The sequence below is a fragment of the Leuciscus leuciscus genome (assembly GCF_965113295.1).
Source record: "Leuciscus leuciscus genome assembly, chromosome: 18".
In the NCBI taxonomy this organism is placed as follows: domain Eukaryota; kingdom Metazoa; phylum Chordata; class Actinopteri; order Cypriniformes; family Leuciscidae; genus Leuciscus; species Leuciscus leuciscus.
The window spans coordinates 14,725,335-14,751,202 of record NC_138742.1 but is presented as its reverse complement, the minus strand read 5'-3'; the positions used below and the strand labels follow the sequence as shown (position 1 = coordinate 14,751,202).

At 38.5% G+C, this 25,868-nt stretch overlaps 2 protein-coding genes and 1 long non-coding RNA gene across 6 annotated transcripts in view; 1 reads left to right on the top strand and 2 right to left on the bottom strand.

The window, feature by feature from the left end:
• The window catches only part of stat6 (signal transducer and activator of transcription 6, interleukin-4 induced), a 34,727-nt gene extending 33,504 nt beyond the window's left edge, over positions 1-1,223 (bottom strand). Inside the window, exon 1 of the mRNA XM_082144887.1 lies at positions 1,078-1,223. The gene's annotated coding sequence lies outside the window, so the exon portion shown is untranslated. The remainder of the gene's footprint in view (positions 1-1,077) is intronic.
• A 137-nt stretch (positions 1,224-1,360) lies between these two features.
• LOC309480469 lies at positions 1,361-6,740 on the top strand. 2 transcript variants are annotated; one of them, XR_014199649.1, is made up of 4 exons: positions 1,361-3,729; positions 5,008-5,144; positions 5,767-5,798; positions 5,982-6,740. It is a non-coding gene; the product is annotated as an uncharacterized lncRNA (long non-coding RNA). The 2 variants fall into 2 exon arrangements; XR_014199648.1 differs by lacking the exon at positions 5,767-5,798.
• A 1,481-nt stretch (positions 6,741-8,221) lies between these two features.
• fignl2 (fidgetin like 2) overlaps positions 8,222-25,868 on the bottom strand; it is a 50,797-nt gene continuing 33,150 nt past the window's right edge. The window contains exons 1-3 of one of the 3 annotated variants that reach the window (XM_082144892.1): positions 23,808-24,020; positions 21,961-22,102; positions 8,222-11,688 (exon numbers count right to left, since the gene is read on the bottom strand). In XM_082144892.1, coding sequence (XP_082001018.1) covers positions 9,623-11,688; positions 21,961-21,985 — 2,091 coding nt within the window. In that variant the 5' untranslated portion in view covers positions 21,986-22,102; positions 23,808-24,020 and the 3' untranslated portion in view covers positions 8,222-9,622. Of the gene's footprint in view, positions 11,689-21,960; positions 22,103-23,807; positions 24,021-25,868 lie in introns of those variants that run through there. The other 2 variants (XM_082144894.1, XM_082144893.1) reach the window with 2 other exon arrangements.

The following is a 25,868-nucleotide window of genomic DNA, read 5'->3' as shown; positions in this document are numbered from 1 at the left end:
ACATTTACACTTACACTTATATCTTAACACAGTATTTTAAAGCATTTAAAGCAGTTAGTCAAATTAAAGCATTGTACACTGATCCAAACACTGTTGATGCTAATACTGTGATTGCTGCAAACTACAGCCTACTGGCTTCACTGAAAACTTAAAAAAGTAGCTATTATTTCATCAGACTATAGTAGAGAAAGACATTCTACTTTTTTGTTTCACGCAGAAGTGTGTAATTTCACAGTTTCCTAGTTAAACTTTAGATAGATAGATAGATAGATAGATAGATAGATAGATAGATAGATAGCCAGCCAATCTAATCTACTTTGCACAGAAACAAACACGTCACTAAACCTTTTTAATGCATGTTAAAAAAGGCCACAGACAGCAAAGGCACCCATTAGTATTCATATAATATTTATGAAAAATAACAGCATGAGGGTGTTACATCCCTAAGACTGAGACTGACACATGCAATGTTACAACAACAGTGAGCACGGTTAGTAAAGGACAGACCACTCTCTAGTGCACAAAAGAACAAAACACACCAATACATATGGGGAACAGAAAGTAGGGCGTGAATTTGTGTAGGTGCTCGTGCTACATTAAACGTTTTCCACTACACCATATAACGTGACATTTCGCGCAGTTTACTACGTTTTAGCCTTTTAAGTAGGCCTTCCTCCCTTGCTCTTTTCAGTACTGTCTGATACAGGAAACTTGTTTAATATGAGAATTCTCATTAAGTCAATGTCTCGCGTATTATTTCATATCATGACCATGTAGCCTAACTTGTTTGGCGTCGTTTAGTCTAGTTCTCTGTAACGGCATAGCTAAACCAATTTCACAACTATACTGAGATTAAATTATTATAAAGTGGGATTTTATATCGTAATAGATAACTTTTATGGATTTATTTTTTGTTTTGGTTGCTCGCTTCTCTCGAATTTTCGAGTACAGGCTATTACAGAACTCATGTTCCCTCCTCAAAACAACGTTAAGCGATAAACAAATTCAGGTCGCGATAAACTTACTCTTCGTAGTTTATATCGCTAAAATATACATAGATGTGAGAACATAACTTACCTGATTTCGACGCCAGCTGTTTTAACACACGTAAAGAGATATAAGTCTGCGCCTTCCGTGTGCGTTTGTTGTTTTTTTCAATCCACCTACTTTCACTTTACACTGAAGTTGCTGCCTATTGGCCATCCTGGTGCAGCTCTTCTAACGTTACCTGGTGAACGAGAATCTTTATCCGGCTGGACAGAATTTGAAATAATTATCTATTCTGTTTTATTTACATATGCAGAAAATAGGCTATGTAATTGTTTTTAAATCCAGTTTTATGTGTGTGACCGAAAATTCTACCCGTTTTAATATGTCACATATCTTCGTATTTTAATGTCTTCATACTTATCTAACTACTAACTGAACACCTTCATATTTTTGTAAGTATCTTCCTATTTTATTTATACTCCCTATTTTAATCGTTTTCTGTAGGTACGTCTGAATGTTCATGCATTTTTAGATTAACGTTATTTAATTTTTTATTATTTAAAGTATTTTATTTACATTAGTAGCAATTTTATTGGCCTATACATTTTCCCTTCTCTTTGTCACTCTTTGTATGCGTTTATGTTTTAGCGTCGCAAAAGTTAGCCATAAAGAACATGAAAAAGAAAATCAAAGAGAAAATCCTCTTCTAAAATATCCAAGAATAAGTATTTACCAACGACGAATATAAATATATTATAAGTTATAAATAGTATATATATATATATATAAATTCTAATTCGCCTAAAAAAATAATAATAATAATTGAGATAAAAAATTGTTATTATATTTAATGAAGGCAACGTAAATTAAATTGTGATGAAAACCAGTGTGCAATCAAAGCATGACACATTCAACTGCACCACCAATGACCACAAAGGCAGACAAATGATACGTTGCCTATAGCTCTCTCTCTCTCTCTAGTCTAGTATATATATGGTTGTGTCTCAAAACCTGGAGAGCTAGCAAGACAACATCTCTTGCATCATAATATGCTTGTTCAAAAGAGGCGACTTTCTATATTTCAGGACAAAACGTCACTTGTAGGCGGGGAAACAACAACGCAATTTCTGCTAGAAACGCTTGATTTCCAGTAAGGAGTTTCGAAATGGGTTTCCGCTTATCAAAGAAGCTCCTTTTTTCCCCTTTTTCTTCTTTTTTTTTTTCTTCTTTGTGCATAATTTCTTCTTTCCCGTCCTCAGGAAAGACATCTACAAAGGATATTTTTATTTTTAATGCACTAAAAATAAAAGCTGGGTTTCAGTAAAGAATTTGCGATTTTGAGAAATATATACCAATTTAATGTTTGCGGCTTTAAAATAAGCAAATCCAGCAATGAATTTATTTGATAATATACCTCATTCTGAATAATTAATGAAATTTTGGATCCCGGGAGGTGAAATGTTGCCATGTCCGACCCTTATAAGCGACTTTTTCTTTTGCTTGTAGCCTATAGTTTTTTTTTTTTTTTTTTTTTTTTTTTGTATAGTTCCCCCTTCCCAATAAGCGTAGAAACAAATAAATCGCTTATACACGCGTAGTTATTTGAGAAACGTCGCTTATTTGGGTGATGTTTTATCCGTTTAGTTTGCTTGTTTTGTAGTGGATCTGGCAACACCTCATCGTTTACATCAGGAAACGTTGAAGTCAGGAAACTGCATCGTCATTACTACGACTAATCATTTCAATTCTCACACCCACACCCAGAATAACATTATCCTTTGCTCGCCAATATCTTTGAGAAATATATGACTATAAAGAATAAATCAGTAGGCGACTAGGCGTATAGAACAGTATCACAACATAAGAACTACATTCAAAAAAAGCATTATTTTGTGCTACCACTAGAGGGCAGTGGGTCATTAGCCAATGTGAAAAGCGAACTGATCTGTGTTGGTCAATTGATGAAGTTGTTATGTAATAATATTAAAAGGTAAAACTGAAAAATATACTAAATGTAAAATATTAATAATAAGTTTCAAACATTATATTAAATCCAAACACATCTCATAATCAGCATGACCAAGCAGGGAAGGTTGTTTCAAGCATCAGGAATTCCTCATATCAAAGCCCATTTCCTGACCGGTCATGATACATTTGGCCTGTCTGAGGCTATTGAGATAGGTCAGCAGAATGCTGTATGAGCTTCAGGGGTTGTTTTCATTTCCAGCTTTAACTTAAACAAAGTCAGAGTTGACTTGATCAATCTCCCGCTGATAGAGTTTGACAACCCCAAAATGGAATTCTGAAGTAACAAATGTTATCAATAAAAATTCCATAATAGTTGTGCAAAGTGTTTAACTTCTATGACAACAAACCATTTGCAGCTGTTTTGAAAAGTAACAACTAGAAAAAATAAACGCATGAGAAGGAATAGACACTTTTCTAAGATGCTATCATGCTATCAGAAATTGATCCCAGTTGATATTTTTGGGAGGCAATTTAGACATTGTCAATATCTTTTTTTTAAATAGCATAATTCTATAAAAAAATAGATTAATATTTTAAGAGGAAGTCAAAAATCAACAAATTGTTATTGGGTTGACCTGGATTGTTTGTTTGCTCTGTATTTGTTTCTCCCCTCCTTCACAGCTTGTCATTATTTCGGGGTCCTCTTAGGTAAAGACCCAGCGCTGAGCAGCACTGATGGCAGCACATCTGGAATCAATACAGCCGAACTGGGTAACTAGAGGGTTTGGGGGGGGAGTTAAGGCTAAGGGTTGGGCTAGTTACGGTTTTGGCCCTGGGGGTCCATGTGTCCCTGACTCCTAAATAGACTTGATTGCTAGCAGCTGGCAGCCTTAACTCACCCTGTGTCAGGGATCTCCTCTGATGTCAACCTTGTCTGTATCAAGGCTAGACAGGACAAAGGAGAGCAAGACATGAGCAGTCAGGAACAGAGGTATAGGCAGGGTCTATGGGAAGTCTTGCTGCTCTGCATCTGAACCCTCTGGTTTCCATCATGATCGTTTCTGTATACTTTATGTGAAAACATGAAGGAAAATTGCCATTTAAAAATACAACAAAATAGAACAGATCTCAACCAGATATAATGTACAGTTGTGGTAAGAATTATTGGCACCCCTGGTAAATATGATCAAAGGTGGCTGTAAAAATAAATAGTTTTTTTCCTATTGATCTTCCATTTTAAAAATGTGCAAAAAAAAGGAGCAAAAATCGAACCTTTCATTGAAGTAAAATAATTGAAAGTGGGGGGTAAATGACATTATGAAATAAATACTTTTCTCCAAAACACATTGGCCACAATTATTGGCACCCTTTCATTAAATACTTTTTGCAACCACCTTTTGCCAAGATAACAGCTCTGAGTTTTCTCCTATAATGCCTGATGAGTTTGGAGAACACCTGACCAGAGATCAGAGACATACAGAATCTCTCCAGATCCTTCAGATTCCCAGCTCCATGTTGATGCTTCTTCTCTTCTCTTCAGTTCACCCCACTTATTTTCTATAGGGTTCAGGTTAGGGATGGGATGGTCATGGCAGAAGCTTCATTTTGTGCTCAGTGACACATTTTTGTGTTGATTTTGATGTTTGTTTCGGATCGTTGTCCTGTCACGGCCCATTATAAGATTTAGCAGAGGCCGTCAGGTTTTGATTTTTTAAAAATATATCTATTTATCTGTAGAATCCATGACACCATGTATCTGAACAAGATGTCAAGGACCTCCAGCAAAAAAATAGGCCCATGGCATACTTTTTATCCCTGTTTGCACCAAACCCATCTGGTGGGTTTGCTGCCAAAAAGCTTTTTTTTTTTTTTTTTTTTTTTTGACCATAGAATCCGGTCCCTTTTGAATTTCCACTCATGTCTGAGTCTGACAACTGAATATGCTGGAGTTTTTTTGTTTCGTTTTTTTGATCGAGGAGGATTTTTCCTGAAACCTTCCCAAAACACATGTGATGATGTAGGGGTTGTTTGATTTTTTATTTTATTTAGGCTTTCTGACCCCAAGACTCAACTACTCTCTGCAATTCTCCACCTGTGATCCTTGGAGAGTCTTTGGCCACTCAAACTTTCCTCCTCACCGTGCTTTAAGACAATATCGAGACACACGTCCTCTTCCTGGCAGATTCGTAAGTTGATTGGAACTTCTTAATTATTGCCCTTATGGTGGAAATGGGAATTTTCAATGCTTTAGCTATTTTCTTACAGTCACTTTTTATTTTGTGAAGCTCAACAATCTTTTGCTGCACATCAGAATTATATTCTTTGGTTTTACTCATTGTGATGGATGATTAAGGGAATTTGGCCTTTGTTTCCTCATATTTATACTCCAACAACATAACTAAGTCATAGCTAGACAATGTTATGTTCCTAGTCACCCTTGTGTGCTTAAAAATGTATGATTGGGGTGCCAATAATTGTGGCCGACGTGTTTTGGAGAAAAACATTTATTTCATTCACAAAACTCTTCTTTATTTGCAAAAAAAAAAAAAAAAAAAAAGATACTTTAAGACAACCTGTGGTAAATTTACTTGACCTTTAAAATCACCCATGATTATTTTATGCCAAGGTGTAAACATCCATGCTTTGTAATATATACTTTAGCTTGAGGCACAAGGATTCTTTTTTTTCTTTTCTTTTTTTTTTACAAATGCTATCTACAGCTTTCATCCTTCAGACCCTTGATGCTCATATCTGTTCAACTAGAATGTAGAATACATTTAGCCATAGTCATGAATATTATTAACACAGAGAACAAGAGGGATTTTACATTCTACATTGAGGTATTCATATTAACTCTTTCCCCGCCATTGACCGGCTTTCTGTGTTTTCACTGTTATACACTTTTGTGTTTTACAACATTATACATGGCGTACATATAAATGTGTCCATTGTGTCCACTTAACAGTCAATTTTTTCCTTTCCATAATGCTGAATCTGTACACTTTGTCATTCTGTAAATTTAGATTCTGCTCTAGCTCTGGAGTCAGAGGTCGAGTTCAAGCTGACCAGGTCACATCCCTCAGAGTACACCAGCAGGGATGGTTGCTATGGTGAGGGTTATGGTGGAAGAGATATAGGGATTGATGGGGATTTTTTGCTTGCTCAAGTACATTTTCCAATACACTCAACAGGAAACAAAACACTCAAAAAAATTGGTGCTAGTTAACATTGTGTAAACAAATTACAAACTGTTCCTGTATCTAACTGCCCTTGATTATGGGCCTTTAATTATTAGAGCTCATAAAACTGATATTGAACCTAACTATCTTTGGTCTACCATATGAGTTTTTTTTTTTTTTTACACCCTTTTCAGTTACAGCTGAAATATTTTTCTTGCCAGTGAACTCTTAAAAACACATCCAATTAATTATAAAGTAAATTAAATGCAATGTATTCAGATATTCAGTGGATAATTCAAACAAATCTTTTTTAGTAAGTCCACAGAAGATTTTTTTTTCAGTGCATGGTAATTATTGACCTTCAAATATGATTAACCCTTAGCGCTTCAAGAAGGTGAGTGGTGTTATTGAGTGGATGAATTGAAGGATATTATTTTATTCTACTGGCAGCTGGAGAACAATTTTCCTTCAGATAGAGACTGGAGGGCAAGGACTGTAACCCTCCATTATTCATCTTAATCAGAGACTTAAACATCAGCATCCATCAGCACTTTACATTAAATTTGAGATTAATCTCCAGACTTTAAAAATATATTGGACATAATGGGGATAATGGGGGGTATATATATTTTTATATAAAAAATATATATATTTTTTTTCATAAAATTGATTTGCTTTTCTTTGTGGACTGTATTGAACCTTTGACCACAGATTGAGCATCTTTATTTGACACTGGAAGCAATCAAGATCATTTAATAGTATTTAAATGTTAAAAACTGAATGAAATTAAGCAACATAGTAATGAACTTTGGAAAAGATCCCTTTCAGTGTTGAACATGTAGAAGCTACAAGTAAATATTCACTTACATTCAAATCATTTTACTTTTTATTTGGTTTATTCATTGCCATGGCCCTCAATATCCCACAAATCTTAGTTTCACTGACCTTACATTTTGAGATTATGTGCATGTAAGAGAAGGCAATTCACCCTTACAATCTGCCACTTCTTGAAATGTACAGGAAGTTGAGCCATGAGAGATTTTTTGACATATTCTCTTTAATATTGTGTAATACTTTTTTCTTAAAATACAGTCTTTTTTGAGGTAGACCATTACATTTCAAGAACATTTTTAAAACAGACATCAAAAAAGACATGAAATAAATATTTTCATGTACAATATGCTGCAAAAATGAGGTAGAAATGGTTACAGAAAATGTACAAGAACAAGATCCAAGAACAAAGTTACTGTACTAATAGTTTCAAAACAGCTAATTAATGACAATTTCGTTGGACAAACTGTTCAATTGCTCAGTATCTTTTGTGTTCTTGTTTGAAATAAGCCCCATAATTGACTTTTTTTCATCTGAATAAAACCGGTGTATCTTTGGTTTTATGAATAAGAATTGGTGCTGAATTTTTCTACACAAGATGATGCATTTGTGTGCTTAGGATGTCCCTGAGTCTGCCAGGTTCTGTAGTTTTCTGTCTCTTCTGCACTGATCAATATGTGCTCCTGGGGTCATTCTGATTGACCTGTATGGCATGAGTGAAGCCACCAGCTGTACTTGAAGAGCCGAACAGTGCTATAGGGTTACTGGACATCAATCAGAATATGGCTTCTCCAAAAGGCTGTGGTGATATAGAGGAATGGGGGGTGGGAAATCAGCTCATCACAAGGCTGTACAGGACCAACAACCAAGGGGACAGCCCATTGTGTTAAGATGGGTGGGCTGGGGGTAAAGGAGTGATCAGAGGCTACGTCATGTCACAGCTGATCGAAATTCAACAATCCACAAAAGCCATTCTACAGACAATATAAATGAACTCAGTCTCAGTTTCTTCAGCAGTGGTGATTTCAAGACATTTGATAACTCTAGCTTTTGTGAACCTCATAGACGAAAAAGCTAAAAAATATTTAAACATTGGAAGAGGCTGCTCCATCTGGATTGTCTATTTGATGAGCATGTTTACAATTTTGTATACATTACACATGTATACAAATAACACAGTTTATGATTAGACATGATTAGCTACCAATTATATAAAAAACAATCTGATTCTGATCTTTGGGTTGTTTTTTGTATTGTTTTTTTTTTGCTCTTCGAGTACTTACATAGTATATGTCAGTGTCCTTCGAAAAACGGCCTATGTACCTTGGTCTCTAAAAACAGTTTGTCCAACAAAATCAAACATCTGGTTTGCCATCTACAATAACACGTCATGAAGACAATCATCACTCCATCAAAAATCTACATCAAAAATAAAGGGTTAGGATAAGGGAAAATGTTTTCATATAGAGTTAAAACATGGATTTATGGCATCAGATATTCTCTGAAATACCTGAATTACATTCATTGTTTGTCTTGGTAGCATTTTCAAGTTTCACCTAAGAGGTAACAGCACAGATGCAGTGTGTATACATGTCTGTGTCAGGTCTGTTGCTCACCTCCAACCTCAATGCTTACTACTAAGACCCTAAGATTACATACATTCTTTAGTTATCATTTCTGAGGTAAAGAAATTCTTCCTGAGTATTTTCAAACAAGACTACATATACTAATAAAATAAACTGAGTAAAGCAGAAGAGAGAAATAGTCATTCATGGACCCTTGCTTTTTTTGTGTGTTTGAGGGTCCAGAGCAAAGGCTCTCACAAGATTGTGAGGAATGTGATGGGTTGTTTACATGATATTGTATTTGGAAAAGTATTACCTTTAACAAAGTGTTCTGAAAGAAGTGTACCACTACCAACAGTAAAAGCCAGTCACCTTCTATTATCTGACTTTCTATGGATTAGCAATTTAATACTTTTTGGGTAGCAACGCATACTCTTTTGGTAAAATGACCATTTTGACAAAGTGCACAAGATATGACCGCGGCCTAACAATCAATTTTGCAAAATACTGTTGCTTTCTTTCCCAAGAGGTTGCATAACAGTAAATACCTTTTGGTGAATGCTGTAACTTGGACAATATAATGTTGTTGAGCATTTTTGGTAAAAACAGAGTAGTTTTGATAAATCCTAAGCCCTTTAACACCAAATGATCTTTAAAGTAAATCAACGCAAAAGATACAACACCACTGGAGTGGACTGGCAATAAATAGGATCCTGAGAGTTGCAATCAATGGGGGTATTTTTTCAGGAAAAAGTCAAGTGATCTATAACCTCCAGGTTTATTCCAGGATCAAGGCTAATTGGAATTCCAGTGAAATTCCAAAATATAATTCAGATATTTTATCAGATAAGCCAAGCAACTAATAAATGCCCCTTCAAGAAAGGCCTAATATTTCATTTCTTTGGGAAAAAAATAAAGTATATGTATATTTATAGAAAAACAACACACAATGGCATGTTCCCTAGATTAAATGCATTAAATCCAAAATGCCTCCCATTCATAAACTGTAATTTCTCAACGAGTTCCACTCTTTTGGCTGCAACAAGTAAAACAATTGTAGCAGTCCCCTACCAGTGGCTGACTAGGTTCTCAGTGGCTATAAACCTTGCTCCACTCCATACAAGTGTCCAAATCTTTGGAGGTGCTGTGAGGACGTACCTTGCAGAAAGCATTTTCAAAGTCTTGGAGGGTAGGGGAAGAAAGGGATGCAGGGAGGCCGTGCAAGGGCACGGGTGCCGAGGCAGAAGCTGATGCCAGAGCCTGCTGGCAGAGCTGCAGCAGCTCCCAGACAGAGAAGCCTTCTGAACGCTGCAGTACTGCTGACATCTCCCTTTCACCCAGACTGCAGCCATGGGGCACCAGTGCCTGCAGAATCACGTGCCTGCGTGTGCTCGCATCTGGCAGGCCTATATGATAACGCTTGGAGAAGCAGCGCAGAAGGGGATCTTTGATCAAATCAGGCCGTCTTGTGGTGCACACCACCAGAACCAGGCTGCTCTGACCGTGTTGGATCTTCTCAAGCTGGGCCTGCAGTTGCTGTCTGAGACTTTCCTCTTCAACAGACTCCACCTCACTGAGCAGCACCACTGAAGGTTGTCGGGCCGTTGCCACCGAGAACAGGGTGATCAATAGTTGCTCTGCCTCTCCTTTCAATTTAGAGGCCAAAGTTGCACCACTCAGCCTATAGAAGGTAGCACCCAGTTGAGATGCCATGGATCGTGCCAGTGTGGTTTTTCCCCCTCCTTGAGGGCCAAACAGCAGGACCGTTCTGGGGGGGCGGATGGCAGGGTTGGGTCGCAGGACAGGCCACAGCAGGTCCTCCTCCAGTGCTGCTTTGATGTGACAGTTCCCAGCCAGTTCACTCCAAAGCAAAGCTGGACTGCAATCCTGCAGTTCTCGGCTTACTAGCTCCAGCATTTGGGGCTCCATGCTTTTCTGGAGGATCTGGGGATCTGAGCACTTCTGAGAATGATGTTGGGAGAAGCCCTGCTCTGCACCTCTGCTTTCCCCAGTCATGGCTGCTGGGGGGCTGTAGTCCCCTGCGGCTCCATACGTTGGTGAAACCAAGGGCTTTAGCACACTGTACTTTTCAACTTCGTCTCCTTCGAGGCTTGACTGAGATGAAGGTTTACTAGGCTTAAAGGTTTGAGGATCTGTGCTGCCGGTTCCAAAGCCATTTCCACGGCACTCAGCTTTATCAGTAACCCCATATGGAGAATCTCCCCCAGCTTTCATGGGGTCATAGCTATACTTCCTATAGCGTGAGCTATCTCCATCTTCCTCATCCAGGGTCATCTCAAATGCTTTTCTCTTCAGAGAGCCCCCAGGCTCTGAGCCCCCTAGACTGCTGTTCTGATAGCCATAGCTGCCACCAACCACTGTGGGTCTTGAGGGTAGTGGAGAGGGGGCAGCTATACCCGAGGGGATGTAAGGGGCTGTTGGGTGGGTGTAGCTAGGAGCAAGGCTAGTCTGGTGAGGGTAGGTGCTAGGGGGGTAGTTATACACAGGCGCAGAAGGTGTGTAACTGGGGAGAAGTGTGGGGTTAGGTTGAAGGGCATGTAATGAGGTTGGTGGAAGTGCTGAACTGGGTTGGGGACAGTACGCTGATGAGAGGTAGGTGCCGTTGTAACTGGGGGGGTAGTCACTGGAATGGGGCCCACTGCAGGAGCTGCTCCCACTGTAGCCCGAGTCTGAAAGGTTGCTGTTAACAGCTGACACATTGCCAGAGCCTGGTGGGCCTGCTGATGTTGGAACCACCTTTGGCCCAGACAGACCATCATGAGATGAAGGAGGCACTAAGGAATATGCCCCATCAGTGCTGTGCGTAAGAGGCCAAGGTTCCAATTCGCTTTTCTGGCCTCCGTTGAGAGCGCCAAAGGCTCCAGGCTCAGGGTATGCGCCCACAGCAGGGCGTTCATATGGTGAGTCTAGAAGGCCTGAGTATTTCTCAGCATAGCGCTTCAGCAGGTTGGAGGCAGTAAGGGCTGAGATGTCGTCATTTGCCCAGGCATAGCTGTAGGAGCCACGGCCGCGGCTGGGGTAGAGCTCAGACTTGTGGGCAGGGGATGAGGTGGTGGAAGACACGTCCAAATGCTGCTCAGGCCACTGGCTCAGGGGCTGGGCATGCTCCGGGTTCCAGTGCATCTTCAATAGGCCTGCCGGAGATAGCAATTTGTTAGATTATGCAAGAATTTGCTGTATAACAAAAGTGTACGTTCCAAGCATTTACAAATCAGTGTTAGATGGATATAGTGATTTTTTAAAAGAATTATAAGAAAAATCAAAATGACTAATGGCAAATTGTGGATGATTGCGGGGCTGATTGATTGTGGGGCTGATTTTATGTTGCCATTTTGCTTGGCAAGATGACTCTTTTGGTATTGTGTGCATGCACACAGAGGGATTCTTTTTTTTTCTGCAGTAAGTATAAAAGAGAAGGGCTGTGAATTTTCTCCTTTCAAGCCCTCAGCCATGTAGCAGCCTTGTGTTGCCATCTGCAGTTCTCCCAAAGGAGAAACTGTTATCACCCTGCGCATGTTTCCCTCAATACATCCCCTCCCACCACCACAGTTCATCCACAAAGCAATTTTCCAAAAGGCCTCTATGGTCAGCTTGACAGAAGGAGGGAAAGAGAGAGAAGAAGGAACAGAGGGGGAGAGGGAGGGACCAATATGGGGGAAAAGGGGGGTTGGGACGGGTGGACGAAATAGTTGTGCTATTCATTGGCCACTTCCCATGAAGCACTGGGAGTGTGGAATGCCCTTTCCTCTGGCTTTCTCCAGGACAGCTTTCCTGTGATTAATTATGCTGTCCTAATTCTAAGGGGGTCTTAATGCACATGAGGAGTGGAAAATAAACCTCAAAAAAAAAAAAAAGTCCACATCCAGTCTCTGCCATGTCCTTTCATAATGCAAATTCCTTTATTCAGAGCTTTTCTGTGCTTCTAAAATTGCAATACACTTAACAGCATCACAGTTTAAAGGCAATCGTCAGAGATGAATTCTAAAATGAACAATCAAAAATCAAAATGTTAATTACTAAGGTGTATGCATAATTAATGTCTGTTAATAGTAAAAACACCTTATTACTTCAATTGGAATTGCATTTCTTTCTTGGTATTAAGAATTTCATGCAGCAGAGCTTTAAAACCAGCCATTTCATTAGGGTCTGCAACTGCACCTTCCAGAGACATTAGCTAAATTCCACACATAGCTTGGCATTATTGAACTGTCAGGAATTAGCCTGGGGTGAGGGCTACAGGGGGAAATGGGGAAGTAAATGGAATAAACTGCAAATCTTCATCATAGGCTGCAATCGGAGGAGAAAGTGATGATTTGTTATTCGCACTTCTGTCAGAGTATGCAAGCTGCTGCTTTATTGCCATTTAAATCAAGCCTCAGTTCTGTATGCTATGTTCCCCCTTACTGTTTTCTCCCAAAAACTTGGCCCTCCCCCTTTTTGTGCTCTTTCTGTTTCTCAAACTCTCACCCCTCCCGTCGCCAAACCTTCCCATGTGTGTCTTCAGATTACGCCTGCTATTTATTCCAAAAGATCACACCAACAGACCAGATGGCCATTGGATTACCATGTCCTTCATATTCATCTCTAGATCCTCAAGTTCCCCACATCCAAACTAACTCTTTACCCCGATTTCTAATATAACTACAAGATAAAACATAAATGGACTCAGAATATGTAAACAAGGTGAACACAGGTGAAGTATTTGGTCATTGTCCAGTCAGTAGAAACAGTGTATATCCAGCAGGACAATCCCATCTGCAGGCTGGTTTGTGAAGTGCTGTATGGAGCACAATAATGGGGCCAGTGTGCGACAGAGATGGATGGCAGCCCAGGGGAGCTCATAAAACCTGCAACGGGTAGGAAAGGAGGAGGGGGAGTGGACAGCAGGCGCTCCGGCCGCCGTGTGTGCATGTGCATGCACGCGCATGAGTCTATGTGAGAGGATGGGGTTTGACATTAGAGAGGTCATTCAGGCGGCCAAACTGCTGTCCACTCCATCAATATACATGAGTGTGTGTGCACCAAGACACACGGGAAATCGTTTCCAAATTGGACATGGAAGTGCTATTTGGGTAAGGCTACTTCAAGAGTCATACTCAGCTAAAAGTGCTACCCATTAGTGTTGTCAAAAATATCGATATTTCGATACGTATCGATGCTGAAATAACTGAAATGATTCCAATACTGCACACTCACTCTTTCTTGCCTCCAACAGCGAGTTGACACATACACGCCTCTTCTCACTAACACGTCTCATTTGCTCCGGTTGAATAGTGTTGGTGTTACATGGGTTTCGGGAATTGCACATATATATATACTCATTCCTGTAAGTTTTTACGCTCACACCCAAAGCACGCACACCACTGATCTTTATAAGTGGCGCGCACATAAAACCTAACTTTTGAACAGCTCGCGAGTACCAAATTGAGTTCTATTTTGTGGCTTATTGCACTTAAACGATCACGATGTCAAAATGCCCATCTTAGTGAGTATTCAGATAAACACATTTGAGAAAGTAAATAGTTGAGAAAGAATTTGCATGTTGTGTAACAAACAGTATATTGGATCTGTGCATAAGCTCAATATACCGGCAGTCTAATATACCTGCTGCTGTCTGTCATGTTAATCAAAGAAAAAAAGGGAAAAAAGAAACTCACTTGTCTTGAATTAATTACTTTTGTAACTTTAACCTGCATTTAATTTTTACAATGAAGTGTAAAAATTTTTACAACTATCCAGTGTTATTTTACATTTGATTACTTGATTTAATTTCTATAGTATTTCTTACCCAAATACTATTGGTAGACCCACCTGAAAAACTTAAAGCCATGTTTGTTTAATTTTATTCTATTGTATTTATTTGTGCTATCATTTGCAATTTGTTTATTTGGTCTTATTTTATAAGAATCTGTTCTGTATCTGTTCACTTGTCTTTTTTTGTGTGTAAATTCAAGTCTCAAATAAAGCCTCCCTGTGCTCTGTGTAAGCTTTTGCCACGAAATTGCCCAAATTATCAAAAACGTATGAGATAATAAAAGTAACGCATGGCAGCATATATGGCTGTTTTCCCTGTGGTATCAAAAAATGGTATCGAATAATCAATATTTTTCAAGGTATCATCGAAGTTAGAAATTCCAGTATCGTGACAACACTACTACCCATTAATATGAAATCAACCACAGATCTAATAACTGTTCTGCAATTAGAGCTATGCCTCAGCTGCGACTATCTATTAATCTAGATGTGTTAAAAGTGTTTCTATTTAAATCACCACAGCAGCTGAAATTAATTCATTCTGGGCATTTGAGAATAGATGGTCCAATTACACTGGTAGAAGTGGGAATGACCACTGAAGGATATTCATTTCAGTGAATAAATGACAGTATCAAACCAAGAAATAATTTATAAAATGTGCCAAAAGTGAGTGAGATGATACGTTTTGATAAATATAGCAGCAGTCACATAAGAACAAAGAATATCCTCATTAAGATTAGACAAACATCAAGCTTCTTTTTGCATGACAAAAACTGTACATTTGTCTTGCTAAAGCATTTGCAGCATAACATGTATAATGAGAAATTATGCAATGCAAAATAAAAATAAAACAATGATTGATAATACATTATCAATTCTATTATTTCATATTAATAACATTCATTTTAACTAATAAAATTAAATATCAGTAGTGCCAAAATATTTATTTATTTTTATAGTAGCAGATATCTAATAATTTTCAGCAAAATTTTCAGTAACCACTACCATTGTAAAAATGCACTAGCTGCAGTAAGCCATAATTAAATCATTCCCCGTTTAAACTATAAATGATCAAGTGCACCTTTAAACAAAAATAATTTAAAAAAGAGAGAGATTGAATTGAACAGGTAATTAAGATAGATAAACCAAAAGGCAAAACACAGTATTAACACAAGTGTATGAGAAAAGCTGGAAACAGTGCAGCTTTATCTCAATTTTGTGTCTCAACATGGAGACAACCACATTTCAGTCTCCCTCTCACACACATAAACCTAAATTATAGCCACAGGACCAGTTCTAATCACACATCATTAACTAAAGATGCGTAAACAGAGCTATAGAGCAATCCTGGCCATTGCTTTGTGTGAGCAGCAACGAGTGGCTTGCCGTGGTGGCTCTGTGCGGGTCCGAGGCTGGCAGGGAGACAGATGTTTCAACTGGTCGCCTTACTGTCTGTGTGTCCATTGTTGCACAACCCATCCAGCAGACGTCCTCCTGGCCTGACAATCCTGTTGGTCCTGAGACAAAAGCTGAGGGATCCTATTGTCAAAGGCCTGCCTAATTATGGAAATCTTATTAATCTATTCAGGAGCAGTGCGCTGACAGCCTTTGTGCTGTCCTGGGATTTATTGAGGGTTCCTTTGGAGATGTGTGTGTGTTTGTTTGTGTGCGCCATCTTGATATTTCACAAATATATGTGACACCAAATAAAAAACGGAATCAGTGAATATCAGTGGGTTTTAATAAACCATTTCTAGATAAATAAATAAAAAAGTTAGGATAACCAAAATATTAGTTATGACTCTTATGGCCACTATGCGACTACAAGCAGGATGTCGGAGCAGAAGGTTCTGCAATGTGAGAGCCGAGCAGGCCCGGCTGCCGGAGGATGCTCAGCTTTTCACAGCTCCCCAGGGGTCCGTGTGCACTTTCAGGCCACGTCACTTTTGTTTTCCTGCCCTGAGGAACAAAACCTACATGGATGCAACAAGCCTTCTGGGACACGGGGCCATTAAACCAGGCAGATTGCACAGGGGCCAGTTGTAAACAGGAGCAGGCTGAATCAATCCAATCAGGTATTATGGTGGGTACCCATTCCCTAAATCCCACACATAGATTTAAGTAGGTTTATCTACTAAAGACACCCCCCTCATTGCAAATTCAAATATCAAATCCTACAAACACTGTTCAAGAGACCCTCTGCACTGCAACTAAACAGCACACAGACAAATGCAAAGAGTACACATCCAGCTACCCTAACACTGTTGAAATATGAGACAACTTTAGAGGGAAGCAACCGGGAATAACACCACACACACAAACACACACACACACACACACACACGATTGCTCAGTTCAGAGTATTTGATTAATTACTACCACTTTCTGTCAGTTAAACTTCAAAACAACCGAAAAGAAGTTGTACGGGTGAACAGTGAGTATCCTGTTAGGAATTATGTCCTGAAACTTCAGCCCACAGTGCTGGTATGTGTGGAACTCCCTTTGAAGAACGCAGATGCCACAAAAGAAGGGCTCTTTCAAGAGAGAATAAAGATGAAGGAGGGAGAGAGAGGGAGAAAGATGAGAGAGACAGAGAGAAAGGGTAGATCTGGTTGAAAAGACTGCAGAGGGAGGATTGTGTTTACATGAATTAATCACCTCAGTGCAGATAAGATGGCACCCAGCGTTCTAATCATCAGCTGATTTGTATTCTGTATACAGACGTCTCTGAATCAATGCTTTAGGCTGAGGAACTGCAAAATGTCAATGATGTAAGCCCATTGGGCATTTTAAAGTCATGCAAAGCCTTTACGATAGTTATTTAAAAATCCATTCTTTCTTCAGGCTGTACAGTGTCGGTACTTCTTATTTTCATTTAAATCCCCCAAAAATAAATAGAGATATTCTATATTTCAGTATAAATGATAAAAAACACTTAAAATATGTAGTTAAAAAAAATAAAAATCTGTCCCTGTGGCAGAAAAAAGGCATATTGTAGGCATGCGCAATGGTGATGCACACCAATTAAAATAAAAGATTAAAAAAACATATAAATAATGATGTTTTGTGAAAATCTGTTATGTTCCTGGATGAAGGCAGATCAGATAAAGAATAGAGAACATAAGGAAAAATTTGTGTGAGGTCCTTACTTAAAAATCCTGACAGCAGCTCCTCATAATTTACAAGGCATGTATAACAGGGCAGAACTATGAAATTTTTTATGAAGTGATGCATTAGTTACAGCAGTGTGGTTAACATGATCTCTCTGTCTCTTTCTTTCTGCTCATCTGCTCCCTTTTCATGGACCTAAAAAGATGTAATAGCAGAAAAGGGCGGTGGGCCTTACGAGTTTTCACACCTGCTCCTCTGCACACTGCCAGACGCTGTGGCTCTTTTCAGCCAGGCCCCGTGGGGTCCCAAGAGGAAGGAGCCTATCTGCTAGAGTGGCAGTGAATGATCAGATTTTTTTTTCTTCTCTCTCTCTCTCTCTCGCTCTTTCTCACTAGTCATCCATGTGAGCTGCAGTCCATAATCTCTCAGCTTTGAAGGTGTTATTGCTTTTCCTTTTGGGACACAGTAAGTTGCAATCCGTGGGTTCATGTTAATGATGACTAGAATAAAAAACGGGGGGGGGGGGGGAATCAAGTGCAATATCGGTTTCATTTGTGAATAAATACTTGTGCACATTTTATCAAATTTTGCAATGAAAATGAGAAAAACCCATAGCCTTGGTGGTTTGAATGAATTATTAGATGCTCATAATTTTAAAAACAACATCCCCATCCCCCTGACCAGCTAATTCTTGTCCACAAATGGCCAAATGCCTGGGACCCCTCCCCTTTAAGAAAAACAGGGTTCCTATTTTCTGCGGCCGTAGGCCAGGTTTAGGTCATTGTGTCCACTAATATATCAAAGAACAGCTGTCCTCAGGCTCTGTGATGACCAATCACCCCCTTCCATCTGTCCCTCTTACCCAATCTCTCCTCCATCTCCCCCTGTTCTCCTCCATCTCCTTCTTCCAATCTCTCTTCCCCCCCCTCCCTCCTTCCTTTTCACCCTGCCCCCTCACGGAGTGTCCGGACTGCGTATCAGTGCCCTCTCTCGAATTCCCTGGCCGCTTTATTTAATAACCCTACAACCATGTGTGGGGATGTTCTGTGTGCACACTCACAAATATGACTTGGATTGAACGCTGGATATAAAGTATGCTACGCAAATGCCTGATCTGAAAAAACTCGCTCCAGCTTAAAGGGATAGTTCATTCAAAAATCTAAATTCTGTCATTTACTCACCCTCATATCATTCCAAACCTGTATGACCTTATATTTACATTTATGCATTTGACAGACGCTACGATCCAAATCGACTTCCGCTGCATTTGATCAGTTTTTGCTTTCCACGGGAATCGTTGACCTTCGCAGTGCCATGCTCTACTGTTTGAGCTACAGGAATGCTTTATGTATCTTCTGCAGAACACAAATGAAGATATTTTGAAGAATGTTTTCAACCGGCTTTGTCCATGTAATGAAAGTCATCAGGGTCCAAAAACAACATTGGACCCTATGGACTTTCACTGTATGTGCAAAAAACAACAACTCTTTCTGTGCTCCAAAGACATACATGTCTGGAAAAACATAAGGCCACAATTTTCATTTTTGAGTGAACTATACCTTTAATTAGAGAACCATGGACAAGCCTTTTGAGTGATATCTTGGAGCAGTGATTGCAAGCTTGATGCACAATAACCCTCAGAAGCCCGGGACTTAATTGGAAGCCTAATTGTGGCAGCAACGGGCCTAATGAGCGGTCTTCAACGATGGTGAGATGATGAGCTGAGGCAGGGGGGTCCCTTTTCGCTTTTCCTATGGCCGCAGATTCTTTTCCATCTCACTGACTGCACTGCGGCCTAATTAAAGTCCATTCACACCCAATGCTAATGACCCCGCGCTCATTCACACAAACACTTCAGCACCTTGCCTGTTTACTCAAGGGTCCGCATGCCTCTCCAGAAGCGTATTCACCCTGTCGCTCTCATTAGAATAGATGTGTTAGATGCTCGTTGTTAATCTCTCCTTCTGCGCCATCCAAAGCGCCCCTTCCTATAGACCAAACTCAAAGCCTTAATGACTTAACAGATGCAATTAGAGTGCTTCATCTGCCCAGGCCTTTAGTGTGGAGTAGGGAAGAAATGAGGTCATAAAGCGAGAGAGCTGAGGCTATGCTTGTTTCTCTTTACACAAGGAATATGTTGGACAGCAGGGCCCCCAAGCAACAAGAGTTAGAGAACTCATGGGCTGCTGGCCTGGGACTGATTTAAGGGTGTGTTTGAAGTGCAGATTACAGATTCTTTGCACCAAATCCCTCCAGGAGTATCCATGGCCCCAGGAATCTCTCTCAGATTTCCTTCAGCTCTGACTCTGAACCTCTTCAGCTTACGGTTCCTACATGCTCATCAATGCAACACTTTTGTTTGTGGATGCAATGAGAGTATATGTAATTGCACGTGACAGACATCAAACAAGTGCTCAAACGCACATTTGGAGTACAATCATGCCTGTCCTCTTGATTCAAACATAAACACTGATGTCAGAAATGCTCAGTTGCTTCACAAAGTAAATTCCAGCATGGATGTGACACTATTCACATATATACCACATAAGCTGCCCTACATTCACCTGGCTCCGGCACAGACGTATTATGAGGCAGAATGAACAGAAAGGACATATCGGGACTGCGAACGACCTGGAGGAAAAGGAATTTGCCTGGCTTTAAAAGCTCAAAGGGTAAACTCTGAGGGATATCTAACACCTTTGTGTGCTGTCCTAATATCACACTAGACACTCAGGGAAACATTCACATACACATATATGCACAGTCCATAAGCATCAAATTTTAGAAACAAAAAGATCAGTTCCAAAATCTAAATGCATGCTGCGATACTGGAAAATCAGGATCTGCAACATTCGCAATCTAATCAGTGGTTAAGAGGTTTGTGCACTAAATTACACACACAAACAACAACTTTCTAGATCTCCAAAGAATTTAAAATATTCTGACAGGGCTTTGTGACATTTTTGAAAATAAAGTGTGCAAAGAGAGACTAGACAGAAAAGAGTTTCAGATTTGAAACAATTACTTTTTCATTATACAAGGAAAGGCAGAACTTTAATAAACTATAAACATAAATTAATAATCAATAAATCATTTATATACAAACTAACTTTCAAAGTAAGATTTTTTATTATTATTATTTAACAAGAAATCTCCAATGCTCGCTGTATATCTATTTGACAAAAATACAGTACAAATATAAATATTGTGAAATATTATTAAAATGTTAAATTATCGTTTTCTATTTTAATATATTGTAAAATGTAAAGTATTCCTGTGAAGTTAAAGCTGAATTTTCAGCATCATTACTCCAGTCTTCAATCTCACATGATCCTTCAAAAATATTTCTTATTATTAATGTTGAAAACATGTAAAAATTAACCTGCTTAATATTTGTGTGGAAACCATGATACATTTCTTTAAGTATAATATTTTCAGGAAATAGAAATCCTATGTTACATTATAAATGTCTTTACTGTCACTTTTGATCAATTTAATGCATCCTTACTGAATAAAAGTAGTAATTTCTTATTTTGCATTAATCTTACTCACCCAAATTCCACCCAAAAGTGGAATTATGATTAGTACTGATTATACTAAAATATAAAAGCTCTTGCCTTGATATGAACAAACATATCTAAAACATATGTAGGCCTACAGAATGCAGTTCTAACTATTTGCATGACAAAATGAATTTATCAAAACAAACACAAAAAGTAATTCCATCGGCACATATGACACTGAATGTCATGCTAAATGGAATTATAACACCATATTAGACATCAATGGTAATCGGTTGCTGCAACAACCTAGCAAGCCAGCTGAAAGGTATTCAAGCTGGCGACTCATTAATACATGATTACATCTCAAATTGAGGTGCCTTGGTCCTTTAGTTTGATTTCCCTCCCTCTTTTCATGTAACTGTCATGCCTATATAGCACAGAGAAGAAGAGCTAAAGAGTGGAGAAAAAAGCATCTCTTCAGGCAGAACTGGGGGAAGAAACCCCATGCTGGCCTACAAACAATGCTGTTTTGGAGAGGGCCAGCGCGGAGCTCAAATGAAGCCTGGCAGGGGGGTTAGGAATGGGGGCTAAAACTGGACACGTCAGTTATTAGGTCAGTCGAGAACAGTGAGGAGGGGGAAGAGAGCTGGAGAAAGGGAGGCAGAAAAGAAGAGAAAGAAAGACAGACAGAAAAGGACAGAGATAGAGGAAGTAACTATGCTAGTAAGCTGGACACTGGTGGGTAATCATGGTGAGATGACACTGGCAGAACCACAGGGTTTCTGCTGGTAGAGCCATCAGCTCACCCCCACACCTGTCCTACCAACCATGACATATACTTTGGGTATTTTCATTAAAACATCATGATGAGGACACTGGGGTGAGACATTTCGTTTTAAAAATGTGGCTTTGTTCAAACTGGTTTACCAACAAACCAAATACCTAAGTAGCCATAGGGGAATTTTTGACTAATCTAGAGTTGACAATAGGTTATTTATTGCCTTTTCTGCGGTTTGACGTTAAAAAGGTTACACTTACTATAGGGAACAATGGGACTCAGCATTCTGCGGATCTGGTCTCGATTATGGTAACAGTTCTGCGGAGAAACCCAGGTTAGCGTCTGTACGGCTGTAGTCCATCGCTGGCCTCTACTCACATTGGGACTCTAAAAAACGTGTTCCTGAAAAAAAAAAAAAAAAAAAAAAAAGAGGAGGAGGAGAATTCAGGAGGGGTTAATGTTCATCATTTACGCATACACTGCACTGCATAATAAGCAGTGTAAACAATGTAAACAAATAAGTTTATGATGCATATATGTGAACATAGTGTGCAACCTACAATCAATAGCCTCTAAGGCTTCATCTCAATCTTAGGCTAGAGTGAAACAGTCACGGACACAGGGACTCTCACTGTGGGCTGAACACACACAGGGGTATTCATTAAGAGCCTGCACACAGGCATTAAGCTGATTGTATGGTTGTGTCCAGCTTCTAAAGAGGGCTTTCTAAATCTCCCTGACAAAAAGCACCATGCATACCATAGCCGTTCCCCTCGCCTCATAACAGCAGCCAGAGAGCATGCTTTCACAAAATTAAGCTCATTTCATCCCTTGCCACACACTCTCCTGGCTCAATTATCTCTTTTTTCTATGAGAAAAATAAAATAATTAAACAGAAGACATATTAAACTACCGTATATTGGCAATCACACACACACACACACACACACACACACACACACACACACACATTGCATTATTTTGCAATGAATGAATAAATAGCATTATATATAATTTCTTATAAAGTATATTATTTATTTATTTATTATTGAAGCATATTAGTGATATAAAATCTGTTTCTGAAATGACTCACAAATATATAATAAAAAAAAATAAAAAAAAATAACAATCTAATATCTAGTGAATTTAGTATATCTAAAAATGCAGCATGAACAATTAGTTTGGTGTGTCCCAAAGGACAGCGTCATTCCTTCTCAAGTGAGCGTGTAGGATAGCTCACACATGAATGAAAAATATTACATAATAATGTTAGTCAAACAGCATGGCGTCCAGCCCTGCTTTCAGGAAATGAAATGGCAACTGACACACCATTCTTTACAAAATGATGCTTAATGAAATAAATAGTTTTAAGTGTACAGAATTAATTTTTTGTTAATGTGTAAATATGTATTTTTAATCACACCAATGTTTTAATGATCAGTTTATTATTGAATCTGGTCAAGTTAACATATACATGTGTATATATACACCTGTAAATGAATACACAACGTAATACACAAAATATTTTTATTTAATATAGTATACTTTTATTTAGAGGTTCATGCATAGGTTTTAATACAAAAATTAAAAATGGCTTAACTTTAGTTAATATAGTATATTTTTATGTTGATGTTCTATTTCATGTAACTTGGTTTTGTGACAAAAGACTCAAAATAAAATCAACTAAGAACAGAAAAAAGAAAAACTTTATTCCAGGGTGATGTTTTTACAATATTTTAAACTTGACATGGAAGCTTTTACATTTGATCACTGACTGAAATACTATCCTAAATAAACAACCTCTAAACTTGCTGAGAATGAAGCCTGACACATCTATATACCAAACTCATGCACACACATGCAGACAGCAAGAGTCGTTCGCCTAAAAACCCGACACCTGCATGCAGTGCGGGGAATGCAGAAGAGGCTGTTTCACATTAAAGGAGGGAGAATGCAATGAAACGGAGAGAAGAAGAAGAAGAAGAGTACAGGCTATCAGGAGAAGTAGAGGACAGTGCAATGCAGAGTTAAGACTTTCAATCATTTACAGCTTCAGATGAGAACAACAGCAGCAAACTGTCCAGTTTAATAGTCAAGGTAGACTCACCTACTCATGCCTGCATTTCCACATCAGATTCAAAAGCTGTTAGATAATCCCTGGAGCAGACAGGCTCGTGTGTGCAGTACTATGCTTTTTTTCCACATATGGGACACGACTAAACTCTCTCTCTCTCTCTCTCTCTCTCTCTCTCTCTCTCCCTCCCAACCAGTGACAACAGAGCACCCACACACACACATACACACACACATACACCCTCCCCCAGCTTTCCCCATCCCCCTCTCCCTACCTCTCTCTCTCTATTTTTTGTTAAAACTATTTAAGCAGAGAGAGAGAAAGAGAGAATGAGAGGAGGCTATGGGGTGGGGGCAGCTGACCAATCATGCTTGGAGTGCAGGCTTGTATTCTTTTTCTGAGAGAGAAATAGAGAAGCTAGTTATGGTGGAGGGAAAGGCAGAGGCTGAGCTAGGCTAGTCCCTGAGGGAATTAGTGTGAAGATGTTTATTTTGGTTGAAAATTGCTAAATTACTCCTGATTCTGAAATACTGATCAATACTATATATGGTAAACACTATGCCACAAATTATTACTGGAACTTTAATTCTAACAAAAAGTGAGTCCAATAAGACATTTCTAAACAATTTAAGATCACAAACTCATAATTTCTTTTTTTTTTTTTTTTTTTTTTAAGAAATTATTAATTTAATTCACCAAGGATGTATTAAACTGATCATTATAATGTTACAAAAGATTTATAATTCAAATAAATGCTGTTCTTTTTAACTTTGAACTTATTCAGCAAAGAATCCTGAAAATCAACAAAAATATTAAGCAAGACGCTTTGTTTTCAACATTGATAATAATAAAAAATGTTTCTTGAACACCAATTCATCATGTTAGAATGATTTCTGAAGTATCATGTGACACTGAAGACTGGAGTAATGATACTGAAAATTATACATTTTATAATTATATATTTTTTATATATTTTTAATATAATAAAACAGAAAACAGTTATTTTAAATTGTAATAATATTTCACAATATGACTGTTTTACTGTATTTTTTTAATCAAATAAATACAGACATGGTGAGCATAAGAGACTTCGTTCAAATTTGTTTTTAAAATCTTATCGACCCCAAACTTTTGACTGGTAGTTTATGGTAAAAAAAATGTATATTATCAAAATGTATAACTTATGCTTCAGATTAGTGGACATTTCTTGATCAGTAACTTAGTAGCCTAGCTGTTAAATGGACTTTCACAACTATAAAAACATTGTATTATAAAAATGCATAATCAGTACAGAACAATTAATTGTAACTTAAAGTGAGTCGAATTCTAGATCAAAGACTTACATAAATGAAGCTTTCAAATAAACTCTTACACTTTTATATGTCAAATATTATATTATCAAAATGTATAAGTTATGCCTCAATTTGGTTGAGATTTTAAGACAATCACTGTCATTTTTGTATCTGTTAACTGGTCAAAGGTCATGACCGCTATAGGAACACTTTATTGACACCAAAGTCCAGTCTGACATGCTCAAGCGATTCAGCTCTGCTTCTGTGCCTATTTCAACTTCAAGATATAAGAAAATGCTCAATTCACTCAATATCATAGTGAATCATTTTATTTTAACATTAGAAATTGGTTTCAGTTTAGCATAAAGCTCAAAGCGTCAGGTCAAATGCATTTGTGTGAACATATGATAGGACTGCAGCTGCCACACTAACCATTTAGCATGTTAGCATATATGAAGTAATGGAACCTACATTCTATATGGACTCCCACATTTTCACAGGTGGACTGGAGAGTCCTGTGCTTTTATTTTTGGAGCTCATCAGCAATTTATGAGGAGTGTAAAGAGTGTGTGAGGTTGTGTATGGAGCATTTCTGCACAGCTGAGGATCTGTTTTTAGAGCGCTGTGTTTAGCAATGCGCATTCAAATCCGTCGCATCCAAATGTAACGCGTCACATGGTACTTGTGCATCATATCACTGTATCGCCTCTGAATACACCTATAAACAAAAAGCATGCAGACTTCAGTGTTTGAAACATTGGGGAAATTGTTTGAGCAAAAAAAATGTAAAATTTTTTTTTTT